At 38.7% G+C, this 21768-nt stretch overlaps 1 protein-coding gene across 8 annotated transcripts in view; it reads right to left on the bottom strand.

The window, feature by feature from the left end:
* Window positions 1–4778: 4778 nt before the first annotated feature.
* The window catches only part of PLEKHH2 (pleckstrin homology, MyTH4 and FERM domain containing H2), a 110157-nt gene continuing 93167 nt past the window's right edge, over window positions 4779–21768 (bottom strand). For 3 of the 8 annotated variants that reach the window (XM_072768184.1, XM_072768187.1, XM_072768185.1), the window contains 7 exons: window positions 19737–19878; window positions 18979–19230; window positions 14853–14998; window positions 12610–12739; window positions 9442–9528; window positions 6473–6610; window positions 4779–5150 (listed from right to left, as the gene is read on the bottom strand). In XM_072768184.1, the coding sequence (XP_072624285.1) occupies window positions 4965–5150; window positions 6473–6610; window positions 9442–9528; window positions 12610–12739; window positions 14853–14998; window positions 18979–19230; window positions 19737–19878 (1081 nt within the window). In that variant the 3' untranslated portion in view covers window positions 4779–4964. Of the gene's footprint in view, window positions 5151–6472; window positions 6611–9441; window positions 9529–12609; window positions 12740–14852; window positions 14999–18978; window positions 19231–19736; window positions 19879–21768 lie in introns of those variants that run through there. The other 5 variants (XM_072768188.1, XM_072768189.1, XM_072768186.1 and 2 more) reach the window with 4 other exon arrangements.

Raw genomic sequence — 21768 nt, 5'->3', positions numbered from 1 at the left:
TGGCTATGGTGGGAGAGCCAACTGGGCAGGTAGATTGGGCTTCATTGAAGGATCTTGCAGCCTGGATTTTACTGTGTTGGTTGTGAGAAACTAAATACAATTTTAAAATAGGGGTATTCCGTGCCTGGACCTAAGTTTCAGTGAGATAATTTTTTGCAGCTGTGTGAAGGATGTTTTGGAGTCTGGAAGTCCATATGGAGGCTATTAACGATAGCCCAGACAGTGACAGAGTTTTCACATTTGTTCCCTTGTTTTCAAAGTTATATAAGTTTATTGTAGAAAAAAATTTTATATGGAAAAAATGAAGAGGGTGAAAGCAGCATACTCCAGAAGCAATGTATTCTGATGTCTTTTTAAAAAAATATTTTATTTATTTATTCATTAGAGACACAGAGACATAGGCAGAGGGAGAAGCAGGCTCCCTGAGGGGAGCCTGATGCAGGACTTGATCCCAAGACCCTAGGATCACACTCTGAGCCAAAGGCAAACGCTCAACCAATGAGCCACCCAGGCATCCCTCCCATCTCAATTTTTAAAAATCCATCGTAAACATAACTTTTTTTTATTTATGATAGTCACACACACACACAGAGAGAGAGAGAAGCAGGCTCCATGCACTGGGAACCCGACGTGGGACTCGACCCCAGGTCTCCAGGATCGCGCCCTGGGCCAAAGGCAGGCGCCAAACCGCTGCGCCACGCAGAGATCCCCTCATAAACATACCTTTGATGGCTGTGTAGTGTTCCGCTATAGGGCAGCCCTGGTAGCTCAGTGGTTTAGCACCGCCTTCAGCCCAGGGCATGATCCTGAGGACCTGGTATCGAGTCCCATGTGGGGCTCCCTGGATGGAGCCTGCTTCTCCCTCTGCCTGTGTCTCTGCCCCTCTCCCATGAATAAATAAGTAAAACCTTTTTTTTTTTTAAAATAAAATCGTTTAAAAAATATTCCGCTATACACATTTTTCAGAATTTACTTAAGTATTCTCTTCATATTGAGTTGTTTTCACTTTGTTTTAGATAGAGAGCACACACATTGGTGGGGGGACAGAGGGAGAGGGACAGAGAGAATCTTAAGCCAGCTTCCTGCTCAGCATGGAGCTGGACTCAGGCTCAATTTCACAACCCTGAGGTCAAGACCTGAGCCAAAATCAACAGTCGGAGGCTTAACGACCTGTGCCACCCAGGTGACCCTCATATTGAGCATTTGAAGTAGTTCAGAGTAAACACCTGAGTTGGGCCCAGTTGAGCCTTTCTCTGGGATTTTTCAAACTAGAATTGGGAAACCCAAGGCATTCCCCTTCTAAGGAAACTGGCATGTTCTCTGCTGAATGAAGAAGCTATTTTGTTGCTAAATTCCTTATCTATCCTGGATATTAACCCCATTATCAGATATGTGACTTGTGATTATTTTCTCCCATCCTGCCTTTTCACTCTGTTGTTTCTTTTGACGTGTAGAAGTTATAGTTTCGAGTTGTCCCATTTGTGTTTTGAAAATTTTGTTACCTGTGCTTTTGAAGTGTTGTCTGATTTAATAAAACCACCAATATAATCTACTTTCAGAAAGGGATACCACCCCCATTCACCCCCCCTCCCATTGATTAGATTATGTTAGCAAAGGGCTGGAAGGAAGGGTACCCTGTTTTCAAGCGCTGTGGTGAACATTTGTATCTTCTTCTGGAGCTATTTGCTAATAGACGTTGCCCTAGTAAGCAAGTTTTTGTTTCTTGACTATTACTGGACCTAAAAATACTTAAAAAGCATACAATGAAGATTTCTGATTGATGCCAATTATAAATACGCCTCCAGAATCATTGTGACTATGTTTGATATAGGCAAAATTAAGTTCAACAGGTAAAATTATGGCAAGAGCACGTATGTATTTCATTTCCTCACCCCAGCTTCTGTCCAGGTCCACCCATCTCTTCTTTGTAGGACCCACCTTCCCACTTAAGTGCCCAAGATGAGTTTGAGTCTTGGTCCCACTCGAATAAGGATGAATCTTACTTAAGGTAGACGTTACCTTAATTTGGAGGTTTTTACATTTTTAAAAAATTATTTAAGAAAGAGAAAGTGCACACTACTGGGGGAAGGGGCAGAGACAGGGGGAGAAGCAGACTCCTCAAGGACCCTGGGATCATGACCTAAGCTGAAGAAAGATACTTACCAACTGAGCCAGCCAGGTGCCCCTTAATTTGGAGTTTAAAGTTATCCCTGTGGCAGTAAAATCCCTTTCTTCTTTCAAGGAAAAGAAAATAGGGAAAAATGTAAAAGGAGATACCAGTTCTCCATGAACCGGTTAGCAGAGACGCTTCTCCACCCTATTATTCCTGCTCCTCATTTCCCTTCCCTTAGTCCTCACATTCTTAGAGCCTTTGATCCACAGGAATCAGCCTGGACACTGCACTGGGGAAGTCCAAATTCCATTGCAGCTAGGGCGTTAGGTGGACAGGTGAAATGTGTTCTTGGCATCCCAGAAACACTTAAAATCTTTGTCTAGTGAAATATGATTATCTGTGGTAGTTAATTCTTCAGGATTATTCTACAGTACAATTGGGTAAGTGTATTGTTCTAGGAACCTGGCCACTATGTATTTTTTTCTTTGGGAAAAATTTCCAAACAATCAATTAATAAGCACATTTTCAGAACAAAGACTTTATAAGTTGTGACTAACTTTTCTTGTAAATTGAGAGTTAAATTCATTTCCAAGCTAGACACTAGTTGACTTTAAGGATACACATATAAAAAAAATCTAGAACATTTAAAATAAATTTTTAGAACACAGTCCATCACTTCACCTATATGAAACTTATGGAACTTACTTTGAAATCATGGGAGAACCCCATGATTTATACATATTGTATATGTGTCAATATGCATACATACATCTTAAAATTATAATTTCCCAAAACAGCTTCCTTTTATCTGGATAAAACAAAGCAACACTGAAGACAAAGCATGAATGCAAGAGAAGGAGGTAATAACTACCATTTTCACTAGTAGCACACCTCAGCTTTGACAATGAAAACATTAGGTATTTCTTGAAGATTGTTCAAAAGATAATGCTCAAAATGGGTTTTGTAAATCATTTATTATGATTGAAAGGGAAGAAAATGATAGGAGACAAATATTACAATTAAACACGTAACATTATTCTTTTGTAACCAATCGTAATAACATACTTTGAATTTTTTTAAATGGCTACATAAGTAATTTCCCAGAAAATAAAATTTTCACATCATCAGTTACAGAAAATTGATTTCTTTCCATCAAAATATTTTATCTCTGTTCTATCAAAAATAAATGCCAAGTGTAAGGTACCACCATTTAAGCTAAGCCTTCACTACTTGTTCAAATTAGAAGATCTGGAGGGGGGTGTGCTTACCAGATGGTGAACTAACTACTGCCTGAGAATAAAATCCTCACACATATGTAAGCTGTGCCAAGCCCCTGGCTCACCAACTAATGATTATTGAACAGTTTTCTGGGAACTAAGAAACACTATTGTATCCCAGCCAAAAAATTCCTGTCAGTCATCACAAACTGGTAACTGGTATATTCTCAAAAACCAACTTGCTTATGCAGTGAGTGGTTGTGGCTCAAAAGACTTAGGGGAAACAGTAAATGGAAATATATTTCTATGGAGGTTTTTTTTTTTTATCTTTTTGACATTAACAATAAAGTAAAATCTTAGTTGAGCAGGGTATTTCTTGGCTCTGATGAGATGGAATATTTTTAAAAGGCTTAGTGTGACAACAGTACATTGCCATAGGGTGAAAGCAGCAAAGAAGAAAAATATGAAGGCTCTGCCAACAAATTAATTCAGCAGCTAACATTTTTTATTCAAACTGGTTAAAAAAATACCACACACAAAGTGATAAATATATGTTCAAAAAATAAATACAAATATTCTATACATAAATAAAATTAAGTATACTCATGATTACTATTGCAATTAGTCTTACAATATAATTTTCATGTCTTATCACAGTTTCATTTTTATCATGAATACTAATTACTTTGTTTGACATATACTGAAATGAACTGACCACTTATGTAACCTAGCAAAGTAATACATTTTAGATACTCTCAACTAAAATTTTACCTCCTTTGACAGAAGAATTCTCTTTTCTTTTAAAAAATATTCTGAGAATTTATGTTAAAACTATAATGAAAAAGAACTATATGAGGGCAAAATATAAGAACTGTCTTTGCTTTCAAAGACATTATTTAACAAAATAAGGTCAAGATGACCCAGCACCAAATGCAATGAAATGTGGGCAATATTCCAGTGAATGCGGGCTATCTAGTAATAGCCAAGGAATTTGGGGAATCACTGTCTTATTCTAAACTTTATACACTCCAGTGATCTGAAAAGGTGACAGAGTATACTTCCAAGTACCACACAGGAGGTTCTGGTTACCTAACTCTCATTTTCTTACAAGATTCATAGTGCCAGAGTTACTGCACTCGCTCCAATAATTTACCCCTAAACAGCATCCTTCAGCTGTTTCTGACACTATATACTCTACTTCTTTCCAAAGACCATATCATTAATTAAAAGCACATTTAATTACAGTACTTAATTTCTTGGCGGTGAGAATTTCCAAATAATCAACTGGTTTGCCAAATGAGAGTCTGGAATCTCCCTTTGCCAAAATATATTTTTTTTAAAGACAAAAAATGCTATGTTGCATGATATGTCTGATAGCAAGGGACAAAGGAGGTGGGGAAAGATGAATTCTAACCCATTTAATCTAAGAGAAAATCAGCATGCGGGCAAATTTTGTATTTATGTTTTATTAGTAGTATTCATTTGAGTATTTAAGAAATAAATAAACCCCCACATTTTTAAAGTCTAGAATACCAACGTGTGGGTGCCATGCTGTCAGGGTGTAAATGAACTTTTTTGCAGCTGATGCAGCCATTGCCTGGAGGATGGGAGTGAATGTTCAGGCTCCCGAGCTTTCAAAGTAAAGTGGGTCCTTTAGTTGGTCTGCTACTTGACAGAAGGGGCTGGCTTCCCACTGCCCTGGCTTCGGGTCCCCGAGTCTGGGCTGACAGCAGTGCTGGAGCAGAGAGGTGGTGAAAGGCTGCCTTTTGCTGATGGAAGTTGTTTATGTAACTGGCGATCAAAAGAGTGATTTCTAGAATCTAAAACAAGAAAAATAGAATTGTTAATGCTCCGGAGAAGTGCTCATCATATGTTCAGCACCATCAAGGCATTGACATATTTTGCCCTGCTTCAACCAGAAAAACGAATGGATCTTAAAGAACCATTAAGTTTGGGAATCCCTGGGTGGCTCGGCAGTTTAGCGCCTGCCTTTGGCCCAGGGTGTGATCCTGAAGTCCCAGGATCGAGTCCCGTATCAGGCTCCCTGCATGGAGCCTGCTTCTCCCTCTGCCTGTGTCTCTGCCTTTCTCTCTCTCTCTGTGTGTCTTTCATGAATAAATACAAAATCTTTAAAACAAACAAAAAAAGAACCATCCAATTTAGTGGCGATATTAAAAAATGTGACAATAGCACAAGTCTACCAATTATCTTAAAGCCGCATTCGTGCATAAATGAAGAAATCTGGGGATCCCTGGGTGGCGCAGCGGTTTGGCGCCTGCCTTTGGCCCAGGGCGCGATCCTGGAGACCCAGGATCGAATCCCACATCAGGCTCCCGGTGCATGGAGCCTGCTTCTCCCTCTGCCTGTGTCTCTGCCTCTCTCTCTCTCTCTCTGTGACTATCATAAATAAATAAAAATTAAAAAAAAAATGAAGAAATCTGGTGCATAATATCAATAAATTTACTTATTTAAACTAAGTAAAGTTCTAAAAAAAACAAATAAATAATAAAAATAAACTAAGTAAAGTTCTGAGTATGTCTCAATCTTCTGCATTTATTGGCTAACTGCCTTCACTTAAATGTCTGCCATTAAAAAATGTTTCAGATTCTAAAAAAAATAGTCTCTGACAATTTTAAGACTGTTAAAGTTTTAGGAAACTCAGTTTCTCATTCTTTTTACTAAAACTAGAGTTAATACGAAAATATAGCCTTTGTACTTATTGTTTTTGCTTACAGACATTAAAACTACAAAGAACAAGTAATGTCTTAATTATAAGACTTTTCTCTTTAATGAGTCTGTAACATGAATTACCCCAAGTAAATAAGAAAATTGTGTATAAAGTACCTGACAACAACTTACATCAAGACCACTTATTTTGAATCTTCTGTATACAAGACACTGGGCTAAAACAGTTAACAATTCCATCATTTCATTCTTAAGCCAAAAAAAAGTAAGTGGCATCATATAATTTTTTCGATGAAAAAGACAAAGCTTAGCAAGATGAGATAAGCCAGAATTTGGACCTAGAACTGTTTGATTATAAGTAAATCTGTTTTTCCATCTACAAGTTAGTTTTTGCACAATAAATGTTTTAGCATGAAAAAGCTAGTATAAAAACGTTAGTAGAAAGGCTTCTACTCACCTTGGGTTTTGCCATGGCAAAAAGTAATTTCTCTGTTGGCTTGTCCTTTGAATGTGTGTTGTTAATGACTATCATGAAATCATCTTGATGACCCCCAAAGGTCATCAGACTCTTGTACACATAGCTGACTATTAACCTCTTCAAAGAGAAGAAAAAGTTAATATCATATATACCTTCTACTTTCAAAGAAAGATGAGAAATGATTAATATATTTCCATTGAAATGCTAATATTAATGAAACTAATGTAACATTCTATTTTAACTATACTTCACTAAAAATATGCTAGTATTAATTATATATAGTAAAAATTATTTTCTAAAATAAAATCTACTTTTGGATCTATGATTCAAGATAGAAATGTACTAATTTTATATAGGCATAATTTACCTTTATAATTAAAATACAGTTTGATTCTGACACTAACTGTGGAAAAAACAGAAAACAAAAAGAAAATAAAAAGCACCTATATTCCCAGCATCTAGTGGAAGACTACTGTTAATATCTTGTATGTGTCCTCTAAGATCTCTATCCATATTAGGTTGAACCATATGAAACTGATGCTTTTTAAAAATTTTTTTAAATTTTTTTATTTTTTTAAAAATTTTTTGAAACTGATGTTTTTTAAGGTTAAAAAAAAAAAAGGTCAGGGATGCCTGGGTGGCTCAACAGTTGAGCATCTGCCTTCAGCTCAGGTCATGATCCTGGGGTCCTGGGATCCAGTGCCGTATCAGGGTCCCCATGGGGAGCCTGTTTCTCCCTCTGCCTATGTCTCTGCCTCTTTCTGTGTGTCTCTCATGAATAAATAAATAAAACCTTTAAAAAAATGATCAAATATTGGCAAATCCATATGGTTCATCTTCGTATACATATTTTGATATAAACACAAATGATATGCATATTGTTTTTAGGATTCTGCTTCTTTTTAAATGTAATAAATTATGAATATCTTTTCACGACAACAAATGCCATTGTATAACATCCTTTTAAGTGATTTGATAGCTAATTCTTATTTAACTAATCTCTTATTGCAGGAGATTTATTTATTTTATTTTTTATTTTTTTATTTTTTATAATAAATTTATTTTTTATTGGTGTTCAATTTACCAACATACAGAATAACACCCAGTGCTCATCCCGTCAAGTGCCCCCCTCAGTGCCCGTCACCCATTCACCCCCACCCCCCACCCTCCTCCCCTTCCACCACCCCTAGTTCATTTCCCAGAGTTAGGAGTCTTTATGTTCTGTCTCCCTTTCTGGTATTTCCCACACATTTCTTCTCCCTTCCCTTATATTCCCTTTCACTATTATTTATATTTTGCAGGAGATTTAAATCATTTTTTGTTACTATCTTAAAACAATATTTCTTTTTTTTTTTTAAGATTTTATTTATTCATGAGAGACACACAGAGAGAGAGAGGCAGAGACACAGGCTGAGGGAGAAGCAGGCTCCACACAGGGAGCCCGATGTGGGACTCAATCATGGGTCTCCAGGACCACGCCCTGGGCTGAAGGCAGGTGCCAAACCGCTGAGCCACCTGGGCTGCCCTTAAAACAATATTTCAATGCATATTTTTTGGCGTATTTCATAATACACATACCTAATTATTTCTTTAGTTATAAATCTCAATAACTGGAATTACTACCTCAAAAAAAATAAAAGACTCTCCTCTGGAAAAGTTATACCCAGTGACATTCCTAGCACTCTAGTCTTAACACTAGATATAATAATTCTTTTAAATCTCTGCCAACCTGACTAGTGAAAAGTAGAATCTCGCTGTTTTAAATTATTTGATTACTAGTGAAACTAACATTTTAAAATACATTTTTGAACACTTGTATTTCTTCTCTGAATTGTGCTGGCTCATTTGTCTATTAATGGGTTTATTGTTTATCATTTCCTTATTGTTTCATAAGGATATAAACTCTTTGCCATGTATGCAGCAAATCTTTTTTCCCATCTGTAGCATAAAATTTTAAAAATATAATTAAGAAATGTATAGGTAAAGGAATCTGTGTATCTAATGATTAGCTTGCAAGTCTCTAAGCAGACCATTCCAGCACTGAACGCCCCACAAGCTGCAGTCAACTGGTGTCCACTTTCTGGCCTTGGTGTCCAACTCCCAGGGTCTGAGGGACTGGCTTACTTACCTATGGTAATTCAATACTAGTCTACAATTCTTTGTTGACTTTAGGTCATCAATTTTATAACCTATCTTCAAGCTACCCATTCAAGAACTGAAAAGCATTCAGGAAATAAAAAGTTCTTCAAAAAGTTTTTTTAGCAACCATAAGGAGAAACTACTATAACACTAAAGAATAGTTTGGTTTCAAGAAATTCTTAGTGATCCCCGACTACAGCTGGACATAGGAGAGCCCAGTATACCTACCAGGTGAATTTAACAATTCCTGTCTGCCAGGTTTAAAAAAAACAAAACAAAACAAAAACAGGAAAAAATAATCTAACAATATGAAATATGATAGAAAATAAGGCAAATAAACATGTAGAAAGCACAGTTTAACTTTATATTTAAGCATGTTAAAAGTTCTAAAATACCACATATGTACAAGTGAACTGGTAAGTAATATTACAGAAAGTTACAGAAGCCTTAGTGATGCTGAACCTAAACTTTGGTAATTAAAGTTTCTACATTAATGTTATCTTAAAGACTTTCATTTTGCACAGGAAGTAACCTCCCTGACATGATAAATTAGTAATCATTTTACAAATATGACCACGAATACAATTTAGGCATGGTATCTTAATATTTTCCTCATACGCAATATAAAACCCGTCCAACCATGTTTTAAAAGATTAAATTATAATCACAGTTGTATTTGTAAAATGACTATTTGTTATACAGCATCGGAAAAATGTTATCTGTGTATGAGAAAAATCATATGAAGAGATCATTACTTTCTATGTACATTGCAATGCAAATAGTTGACTTAGTACAAAACTTAAACTTACCATGGAGTTGTATTCTAAGATGCTTAAACCATCCTCATGGATAGCCAGCCACATGAAAGTACTTCCGAGTGCTGATGGAGTTATGGGCTGTGAAGGGTGCAAATATACTGTATAAATAAATGCTAAGTAAAATCACAGAAGCATTTTTTCATCAAAATGCAATGCAACATTTGCAACAACATCGTATTAAAAAAATCTCTTTAGAAGGGAGAAAAAAAGAAAATAAAACCTATCGGGGGGAATCTCTCTTGGCGTGGAGGCAATATCACATAATGGAAAGAGCAGTGAATCTGATATTAAGAGACGTGGGTCTGAAATCCAAATATGCCACTTATTCAGCTGTACATTTGGACAAGCTACTGAATCTCTCCGTGGCTCAATTTTCTCATCTTTAGAATGGGAACAACAATGTTTAATCTTACTTTTCTTTTGTTTTAAGAAGCTAATCATTAATAAGCTTGTGGGTTTCTATGATGACCAAAATCCTAATGAAACAAAATATGCGGATATGCTTTCTAAGGTGTGTGTAATACTACTGCAACAACATAAAGGATTAGGATTATAAAAGTACACTTTTGCTGAAAGTTTATTAAATCTGATATTCAATGACTAATAACAATAGAATAAAAAGAAAATATTAAACTGTGGGATGAATGGTAATGAGAAATACCAAAATTTCCACTAAATTCCTTATTGTATAAAAGCAATGAAATTATGTTAATAAAAAGATCTCACCACCAGCCCCCAATTAAAACCCATGAATGATTTTGAGCATTCTACAATGACTGTTTAACAAGAACTGAAATTCTAATAAAAACTTAACTACTTCTCTTAAACTTTATAAAAGAAACAGAGATGAGAGATAAGGAACTGGGATGAACCTATAATATTTATATAAATCTATAGTATTTCTATATATACTATATTTTATATAGTAAAACTTTTCAGAATTTCATGTATAAAAAACCCCTGGGTTACCATCTACTGAGAATTGGTTTGCAAAGGATAGGCAACCATTGCAAAGGATGCCATTCAGCTCTTTAACAAACAAAACATTGTTTTTGTTTCTTTGGTGAAACAAAACATGGCATATACATGCAGTGGAATACTTTTTAGCTTTGAAAAAAGGAAATTCTGGGCAGCCCAGGTGGCTCAGGGGTTTATCGCCGCCTTCAGCCCAGGGCCTGATCCTGGAGACCTGGGATCGAGTTCCACGTTGGGCTCCCTGCATGGAGCCTGCTTCTCCCTCTGCCTGTGTCTCTGCCTCCCTCTCTGTGTGTCTCTCATGAATTAATAAATAAAATCTTAAAAAAAAAAAAAGGAAACTCTGACACATGCTACAACATGGATGAACCCTGCAGACATTCTGCAAAGGAAAATGAGCCAGTCACAAAAGGACAAATAATTCCTCTTAGATGAGGTTTCTAGAGCAGTCAAATTCACAGAACAGGAAGCAGAATGGTGGTTATCTGGGCCTAGGGAGAAGGGGCAATAAGGAGTATGGAGGTTTATTTGGAAAGATGAAAAAGTACTGGAGGTGGAGGGTGGTAAGGATAGCATAATGACGTGAATGTGCTTAATACCATAGAAACGTATACTTAAAAATGGTTAAAATGCTATATTTGATGATATATATATTTATCCCCCCTCCCAAAATGGATGTCGTTAAGCAAACAAAGGAGGTGTTTTTGTAGTATAAAGGAAGAAAAGTGAGCAAAGAAAAGATGCCAGTCGTGCAACATGCAAATGCTACATATTATTTAATAATATTTCTGTACTAAAAGGCACAGAACAAATGATCAAAGATGGATATTTAATATTTCTTGCAATGCTGAAATTAGAATTAAAATTCATTATAAGAGGCATCTGGGTGGCTCAATGGTTGGCTTAGGTCGGGATCCCAGGGTCCCAGGATCGAGCTCCCCATGGGGCTCCCTGCATGGAGCCCTCTATGTCTCTGCTTCTCTCTCTGTCTTTCATGAATAAATAAAATCTTTAAATAAATAAATAAATAAATAAATAAATAAATAAATAAATAAATAAATAAATTCATTATAAAATGCTGATCTAACCCTTATATTTTAACCCTTATATTAATCTAACCCTTATATTTTTAGAAAACATATGTTCAACTCCTCATAAATGTATTAACTTGAGAGATGTTCAAGCACTGACTTAGTATATGGCTTCCAGTACCAGTAGCAAAATAATTTCTTACCTCACCACGATACAGTCACTCATGGAATCAGAGTAAGATAGCCTAGATTTTATTTTTTCTAGTCTGAGTTGTCATGTATAGATGACAAAACTAAGGTTAACTGAGTTGCCCAAAGTGGCGCAGCTATTCAGCAAAATTTATTAAGCAATACTTCTATGCAAAGCAAGACGTGAGCACTAGAGGAGAATTGCAGGATCAGTGAGTCTATGCCCTGATGATGTGTGCAAGCTATCAGTGAGGACAGACCTAACACACAGAAAGAGAACATAAGACGAGAAGTATTTTAGGAACCCTAGAGAGTTTAAGGTGACACGGTTCAAGAGAAAGAAGCAGAATTCAGACGTATAGTTCTTCCCCCGGGGACTGGGCTGGCCATCCCCCGTGGCAGGGTGCAGCTCTCCGTCCTTAGCGTGCTGCAGCGCTCTGTCCCTGTCACTCTGTGTTCACCCTACAAGGCTTGTTTCCCGCCTGCTGCAAGTGGGCTGGGAGTTCCTGGAGGTTTGGGCCCAACTCATCTGAAAACACGGCCTGATGTATCCCTAGGTACATAATGTTTGGCCAACAGAAGCCGCTAAATACTAAACAAGTGAGTGAACAAGTGACAGAGTGAGTGACAGATGTGTGAGAGGCTGTGTGGTCGAAGAGAAGTAAGTGGGATTCAGCGGTCACCCCAGTCTCATGGTGAGCCTGCTGAGTGTGAGTGACCTACGGTCGGGGGAAGGGAAGTGAAGCACAAGGCACAGATGGAGAGGCCACTCGCTCTCCTGCCCTTTCTTAGTACCCCTTCATTGTTTTCTTTACATTGTTGGGAATTTCCTCATTTCCTTCTTAAAAGCCCACTACACCACACATGGGGGGCCTGTGGTCCCTGTCGGACTTCACTCAGCTGAACAGGGTCAACCGCACAGGTTAGGGTGTTAATTCTGCTGCTCCCTCCCATCCTTTCTTACTTTCGCAAGAAACAACTTGGCACCAAAGAATGGCCACTTCCTGGCTACGGTCAAATAAATGCGTACACAGTCAGCAGCACTGTGACCCCGGAGGGCCATCCATCTGGTCGACAGTCGCTGGCAGAGCTGCCTATGAAGAAAACAAAAAACGAAAAGGCAAAAGCAAAGACATAAACAGTGCATCATCCTCCTGAGGCAAAGCTCTCCTTGAGCCAATCCTAGGCATGACTGGGCGTCGCCCAGGAGGAGCTGTTATTTTCTGATTCCCATCTCACCACTGTCCACCCCTCATCCTTTCAGGACATTCCTTTCCCCACATTCTCATAGTATTAGTGCTCTCAGCATGACCTAGATTCTCCATCTCCCACCCCATCAGGCAAAGTAAAAAAAAAAAAAAAAATCTGATGAGAGGCATCAGGATGGCTCAGTTGGTTGAGCACCAGACTCTTGGTTTGGGCTCAGGTCATGATCTCGGGGACTGATGTCGAGCCCCATGTCGGGCTCTGCACTCGGTAAGGAGTCTGCTTGAGGATTCTCTCTCTCCTTCTCCCTCTGCCCCTCTCTCCACTCACGTGCTCACACACACACATGTGCTGTCTCAGGTAAATAAATCTTTATTTTTTTTTAAAGATTTTATTTATTTATTCATGAGAGACACACTCAGAGACAGACAGAAAGAGAGAGAGAGAGAGAGAGAGAGGCAGAGACACAGGCTGAGGGAGAAGCAGGCTCCATGCAGGGAGCCTGACGTGGGACTCAATCCTAGGACTCCAGGATCACGCCCTGGGCCAAAGGCAGGCGCTAAACTGCTGAGCCACCCAGGGATCCCCAAATAAATCTTTTTAAAAAAATATGATACACTGGGATGCCTGGGTGGCTCGGTGGTTGAGCGTCTGCCTTTAGCTCAGGGCATGATCCTGGAGTTCTGGGATCGAATCCTGCATTGGGCTTCCTGCAGGGAGCCTGCTTCTCCCTCTGCTTATGTCTCTGCCTCTCTCTCTCTCTCTGTGTCTTTCATGAATAAGTAATTAAATCTTAAAAAAAAAATTTGATAAACTAACATCAAACCTTTCTCATGGGAATAACTTACATTTTAAAAGAAAAGTACAAGACATTGAGACCAAAGAATGAATCCTTAATGGTGGAATTTTATGTGATGCCACCTCTGGCTTGGAGAGATGTTGGCTGCGGGAGGAAGATGCCTTAAATAAAATCACAATGGCAACTGCTCACTCTATATAGACAACAGACTGATCTTAAATGTTTCTATTTTGGAAAACTCATGGTGAATTGGATTTGCCTCTATTTTTCAACTGAATCAGCTTTTCTTTGAATATTCTGTAAAACCAAACTATTATACCAGTTGTATTTAATTAAAAATTTATAGTAAAAAATCTTGTATAAGAAAATTGTTTCTTTTTTTTTAAATAGTTTGTTTTTATGTCAATTTGTTTATAATGAAATCCTAAGAGGTAAAATGTTTTTGGTAAACACTTCATAAAATTAAACACAGTACTGGCCATTTTTTCCCTTTTATTAGCAGGATTAATTTGGACAAGAATGAATAAGAGCAAATGAAAAGTAGATCTTCTAAATCAAGGTAAATTTTTTTTCCTTACAAGACTATTAATTTTCTTTAAAGATTTTATTTATTTGAGAGAGAGAGTGAGAGCACGAGTGGGAGAGAGAGAGAGAGAAAGAGACAGAGAAAGGGAGAGAGAGCATGACTGAGGGGAGGGGAAGAGGGAGAAGCAGACTCCCCGGTGAGCAGGGAGCTTGACGTGGGGCTGGATCCCAGGACCCTGGGATCATGACCTGAGCCGAAGGCAGGTGCTTAACTGACTGAGCCACCCAGGTGCTCCCTTAACAACTTTAAATATGGATTCTCCAGTTTCTAGGTCCATCTTAAATTTTAAAAAATCTATAACCTCTTGGGATTCAACAATATTAAAAAAATCTTAAGAAAATTGCCATGTATAATAATTTTCATCTTTAAAATTTGAACAGAAGAGTATCACCAACAGTCCAGTGTGATTCTATCCTTTAGATTCACAAGTAGGAGTGCCTGGGTGGCTCAGTGAGTTAGACAGCTTGGTTTCCTGCTCCTTACTCAGCAAGAGTCTGCCAGAGATTCTTTCTCTCCCTCTGCCCTTCCCCCCTCCTCACTCTCTAAAATAAGTAAATAAATATTTTTTAAAAATAAATAAAAATTTAAAAATGAAGAGTCACAAGTAGTTCCTTACCTTAACTGTTCTTCAGAAGAGTCATCTCTATACCTTTTAGGATAAAATTTTTCTATGACTTGTTTTAGAGTTTGATTTGTTTTGCACTGATTAGTAACATGCCCCGCTGGAGTTGAAAAGGGTCTTTCAAAATCTCCAATCTCCACCTAATTGGAAATCCAAAGAGAAAATAATGGGATATTGAAAAGATTTTTAAAAGTTAGTTTTATTCTTTCTAAACATTCTCTATAATATATAATATATAAAATTATCATGATTGAGTGATTATTGAATTTATAATCATGCATAGATGCTATTAATAAAATTTAAATTCCATTTGTATTCTAATTTTGGAAAAAAATCTGTAATTCAAACATTTCAATTCCATTTCTACGCAAACTATCCTTTGTAAATGTTGTCATCTAGTAGTATTTCCCAACGGCCACTAATATTACCCATAACAGCACAAAACACTTTTTCATTTTTAAGGTATTATTTTAATTACCAGTAATAAGGCAAAATAGAGGTTAAAAATAAAATACAAAGTTATAAAGCTATGAGGAGTCTCAAAAAAGTGTTGTTTGTACCTCTTAAGAGTCTCTATTGAATATAATGGAACAGAAACTACATTCTCATTACTTTCTTCCTAGATTTTCTCCATAAATGGTTCTGTATCCATCCCCTTATTCTTTATTCTGGGAATAGACCCCTTTATTCCTCTTTCTCCCTGAATGAAAATATGTTCAATCTTTATCTCTATTAATGAGGCTACACAGATGCTATTCTCTACCTACCCATCCATTTCTCCATCCACTCACTCACCCACCCATTTATCCAAACCTATGTTGAGTCTCCATTATATGTCAGGCACTATACTACATGGAATTAAATTAAAAAAAAATAGTTAAGCACAGTTCCCACCCTCAGATTTTACTGTCTAGTAGAGGAGACTGAAGTATAAACAAAGTATTTATACTTATAACGACTTGTGTCAAGTGCCTTGTATAGGTAGGGTACCAAAGAGGGCTCAAGGGGAGAAATGGAGGGGGAACATTCAGATGAATGTCCTACTGAATGTTTATATCCAATAAAAATATATGTTTATATCTTTTTATTTTAAAAATAAAAAGAACGTTCACATCCTTCCATTCAGCACTCTCCAACAAGCAGATGGAGGGATCCATCCAGACTGGGTGGGGTCTCCATCTCAAGAGGGCCTTCTGCCTCCAGGCAAGCTGTTAGCACAACCAACCTCTGAGATTCTGACCCTTGTGTCTTCTCTTTCCTGGCTCTTCATCTGACTCACTGCTGTCTACAATCCTCATCTGAGCTTTGCCCTTCCAGTGTATTCTATGTCTCTAGGTCTCCGACCCAGTTTCTTGTTGGTTTCCTGGCTTGGCCCGGCTGTTTAGCTCTCATCCCCATCTTCTATCTCCTTCTCTAATTTCTTCACACCAAATACAAGTTGTCCATCAGCTCTTCAAACATACTAAAATCCTTCCCCCAGAGCAAGCTTTTTACTGTCCCCACCTACCACAAGGTTGTACTCGGCACAGCTACCTGCGAAACCTAAGAGCAAGATTTCACCCCCAAGGAGATGGCATTTGGATAAACAATAGTTACAAAGATTGGCCATTCAAGGCAACCTTTCCTTTTGGGGAACCCTACAGTGGATCTCCACACTCAGCATCCCCTCTCCAGCACCTGGCATACTATACTGTGAGGGACAGAATGAGCACAGAAATGCTTGCAGAATAATTGAAAATCAATTCACAGGATTCCCAATATGACTCACATCAACATAATGCACTACCAGACACTATCTACAGTGATTAATGGGTTACCTCCAAGAATTTCCTGAGATGCAGAATATCAACAGGGACCTAGAGATATTTAAATTACAACTGAAATAATCTTTCGTCTACAGACCTTAGAGTAGTCTATTTCATTTGTCTTCACAAAGACTACTCTAGGAAAAGAGAACAGAGGTATTATTTAACTTTCCTTTCAGAGATGGAGAAATGATACTTTTTAGTTAGCAACATGTTCAGAATTTTCTAGCTGTACATATACTCTCTACTCCTTCCTCAAATTCATCTAAAACATGTTAGAAGTATATGTCTCCAAATTACGTTACAGTTTTTCTTGGAGAAACTGCCTGACAAAATTACAAGTTGAAAGAGGCAGACTAATTTAAATTTTAGTAAAAATGAGAGTGATTATAGAATCTGTGCTTTTAGAGAACTAGAGCCTAGAAGGGCAGCAGATAGGACATTATACCTAATCCTATCACCAAGAAAATATGTGACCTATTTGTCTTTTCCACAGCTTTTCATCACTTGCAAAAAGAGAACCCTCAGTGTAGCATGAATGCTTTAAATTTTGGATGATCATAAAACTGTTAAAAAAGTGAACTAAATTATCAACTATTCATTCCTCCATGAAGAATGGGCGACACGTAAGGCACTGTGCTAGGTACAAAGATGACTAGGGACAGCCCCTGCCCTCAGGGAGGCTACAGTCAGTGATGCAAAGTGGAAACAAATCAGTAATAACAAACCAATGAGGTAAAGATAGTACTGTGCAGGACAGGACAAACACCCCAAGAATTCAGGAAGGTTTCCCAGAATAAGTGACACCAATGATGAGAATTAAGGGATACACTGAAATTAACAGGTGAAGGAATGGGGATCGAGATGTTCCCAGGCAGAGCAGACAAACACGTAAACATAAGAGGTAAGAAAAAGTGAGCCACATGCACGTCAGGGAACTGTGCAAGGAACCACAGTTTACACTTTGGTGGAGCATAAAGTTCAAGGCAGGGAATATTAACAGATGATGCTGGAGAGGCACACAGAGCTTAGATCATGATGTTCTTCTGTGTAAACAAAGGGAATGACGCCGCTAGCTAGATTCACATGCTTGCTAAATCTCCACCCCAGTTCCTCAGGCTGCCAAACAAACCACCATGGCACAGCTTCCAGGCACAGGTCTTAAGAAAATGGCAGTCTCCACTTCTTGTCTCTCTTGCCATCCAACCACCATTCTGTGAGGAAGCACATGCAGCCATGTGACAAAGCCATGGGGAGGGGTTCCTGCTGACGCGCCAGCACAAGTCCCGACTACCAGCCGGAGTCGAGCACCAAACATGGATGTGGAGTCTTCAAATGATTCCATCCTGCAGCCACAGAGTTGCAGCCAGCCTCTGGGTGAGGCCAGCTGATGCCACATGCTGCAGAGACAAGCTGTCTTCACTCATCCCTGCCCAAATTATTATTTTAAGTGATAGAATCTTGGAGCCATTTTTTTAATGTAGCAATAGATAACTGGAACAATCTCTCTAGCATCTGGGTGGAGGACAAATTTGCGGGGGATCAAACCAGAGAAAGGCTCATGAGTTAGAAGTCCGCTGCAGGAGGGATGGTGGTCCAAACCACAGCAGTGGTGGCCAACGTGCAGAGGAATCATGAGGAGCATGTATCTAAGAGTTAAATGGATGGGACATGGTGACTGGTGGGACCGGGTGAAAAGGAGGGTTGTCAGTGATGATTCCTGGACTTGGAGCTTGCATGGGGGACTGCACAGAGATAGTAGCACAGTAAGGAGACAGAATGTGAAGGAAAAAGAGAGAAGATGATTACTTCAGTTCTTGATATGTTGAATTTAAGGAGCCCATGAAAGAAGTGAACTGGAGAGAAAAGATTTGGGAATCAATGACAGGTGGTAGATAAAATAAACTGTGACAGTGTGCAGAGTACAAGGACCGAAAACCTTAGGTATCTGGTATCTAAGCCTTTGTCCCAATGACATATCATAGAGTTGCCTTAACATTTTTCCTTAATTAACCTGTGCACAGGCTCAGATGTGGTGGACACTGTGAGTCACCTCTGATGACTATTCTCTCTTTCTTTCTGAGTAATAAAAACCTTGAGGGATCCCTGGGTGGCTCAGCGGTTTAGCACCTGCCTTTGGCCCAGGGCGTGATCCTGGAGTCCTGGGATTGAGTCCCTCATCAGGCTCCCTGCATGGAGTCTGCTTCTCCGTCTGACTGTGTCTCTGCCTAACTCTCTCTCTCTCTCTCTTTCATGAATTGAAAAAAAAAAAAAAAAAGAATGGGAGAAAATATAAAAAAAACAACAACAACAACCTTGAATTTAGCTGTGCTCCTTGCCACCCAGCAAAGACAACATTTGCTAGTCTCCCTTGTAGGTTGGCAAGGCCATACAGCCAAGTTTTGACCAGGGAGACATAAATGCATGTGTTGTATAACCTCTAGAAAGTTTCTCAAAGGTGAGAGGGAAGACATGCCCTGTTTCAACCCTTCCTCCATCATGATGCCTGGAACTCTGATGTAATAGCTGGAGCTCTGGCAGCTCTCCAGGACCACGAAGAGGACATGCTAGGGAAAGAACAATGGAGAACAAGATAAAGCCCATGCTGATGACTCTGCCTCTATGTGAGACACAAATATACTTCTATTTGGATTAAGGCACTATTAATTTCTGTGTGTGTGTTTATAAAAGTCTGAACTTAATCCTACTGATACAACAGGTAAATGAAAGAAAGTGCTCTAACCATTTTAAAGACCTATTCCTGTTAGATTACTGAATGATTTCAGCATGGTGCCCTCAGCCCTGCAGCTCTACACTCAAACTCCTTAATTAAATGCAGAGCCTAGTGGGATATTTTCAAGATAATTAAGAAACCAGGTTCCATGAGGAATACTGTCTCAATCGACATCATTACAGTTGTCAGCAATTCTGAGTCAAACTGTAATTATAATGCCTGTAAGTTTTAAGGTGTTAATCACAGTCATGTGAATTTAAAGAATTACAAGATATAAATCAATGTAGAAATTAGTATCTTACCTTCACTAAATATGACTCTATAGAACACAGAAGTTACCTGAGCTAAAAGAGCCGCCATTTCTAATGCCAAATCCTTGTTCAGAGGAAAAAGTCCATTTATTATTTGATCATTTGTCTGATACATTAACAGCAACTTTTCTCTATCAGTCTCTCCACGTGCTTGCATTGAGAAATATAGTCTAAAAAAAAGAGAAAATTTTTCATTAAATGGTATCCTTACAAAGGAAGAAAGGAAAGACAACTCCAGGGGACTAGTATGGGGTTATTCTAATGTAGTTCCCCAAGTGATACAAACTGAGACCATAACTATTTGTCAGTGATCTCTGTTTCTGTTTCATATAACATCTTCAGCAAATAGAGACAAAGCTGCTTTGAGGTTGAGGAATGCTTCTATGCTATTTTTTATGCCCTAAAATACCAAATCCTTAAGTGCTACTGAGGAAGAATCTAAGGCACTGAGTGAAATTAAGTATGCCCTCTCTTGTACAGGATGCTGATGGAACCCTTCATTTCAGTGGGCTGTATAAAAGCAATTTTCTTTCTTTTTTTTTTTTTTTTTTATGATAGTCACACAGAGAGAGAGAGAGAGAGAGGCAGAGACACAGGCAGAGGGAGAAGCAGGCTCCATGCACCGGGAGCCCGATGTGGGACTCGATCCCGGGTCTCCAGGATCGCGCCCTGGGCCAAAGGCAGGCACTAAACCGCTGCGCCACCCAGGGATCCCCTAAAAGCAATTTTCAAAACACTCATGATCTTCCCTAAATAACTTAGACATACCAGGGAATAGAAAATGAAGGTTTCAATTCAAAGTCAACATCAAATGGATGGGGGTTGCAGTTTTCTCTGAGGGTCTAAAAGATCTTATTTATACATTTGAATGTTTTGACTTTTTTTCTTTTCTCTTTTTTTTGCCATATCCGGATAAACAGCTTTAGGAGCTCAAAAATAGTCCATGTGTTGTTATTATTACTTATTGAAATAAGAGATATCTTTTGTTTGCCTAGGAGGCCTTCAGCAATTCAGGAACCCTCTTTATTTATTCACTATGCTGCTTCACTATTCAGGAGACCTCTGGGGGCTCCGACTTCAGGCTCCCGACCAGGCACAGAGTGCTGTAAATGCTGTAGATGTTATGACAGTGGGGTGGGTAAGCAATACCTTGCCATACTTTAAAGATTTATTTATTTGTTTGAGAGAGAGAGAGCGAGCGAGCATGATCAGGGTGGAGGGCAGAGAGAGGAGAGAATCCTCAAGCAGACACCCCCTGAGTGCAGGGCTGGGTCTCATGACTCAGAGATCATGACCTGAGTTGAAATCAAGGGCCCGCCACTCAACTGACTGAGCCACCCAGGAGCCCCCTTGCCATACTTTAAGACTGGCAGGACAACGGGGTGGCAGAAAAAGAGAGGTTTAGGTCCAGCACATGCTAGGTGTGTACCCAATTGGCTATAAGTGGATTTTCAGCCCCTTTTGTCCCTATACACTTATGGGAGAGGGCACACTGGCATCAGTTACATCTTTCACACAAATTAGCTCCGTTGGCAGGGACTGAGGGTGGTAGGTCAGAATCTCAGGGAAGCATGGTGGGTGTACTCTGAAAAGCTCTTCCTTCTCATGCTTCTGATAATTCTTCTAACCACCACACTTCGGAATCACTGGACAGGCAGTCAATAAGTGTGGTCTCCGGAAAAAACAAATCGTAAGCCCTACTCATCTGTGACTCCTTGATGACAAATTGTTAACTCATAGAAGACTATGGCTGGGCAACAGAAACAGATTCTAAATTCAAAATGCTATCAGCAGAATGATATAAAACAACGAGAATAAAGTTTAAGATGAAAGCCCACTCTTATTGGTATAGCTTATTTCTCCACTTGAAGTTAAGAACTATGTCTTACTTGTCACTGTAATCCACTGAGATTTAACTAAGATTTTTTTAAAAGATTTTATTTATTTGAGAGAGAGAGAGACAATGAGCAGTGGGGAGGGGTAGAGGGAAAGGGAGAAGCAGACTCCCTGCTCAGCAGGGAGCTCAACACAGGGGTGGAGCCCAGGACCCTGAGATCATG

This window comes from Canis lupus, chromosome 11 (assembly GCF_048164855.1).
Source record: "Canis lupus baileyi chromosome 11, mCanLup2.hap1, whole genome shotgun sequence".
NCBI classification, from domain to species: domain Eukaryota; kingdom Metazoa; phylum Chordata; class Mammalia; order Carnivora; family Canidae; genus Canis; species Canis lupus.
The sequence above is the reverse complement of the archived record's forward strand: the minus strand, read 5'-3'. Positions and strand labels throughout refer to the sequence as shown.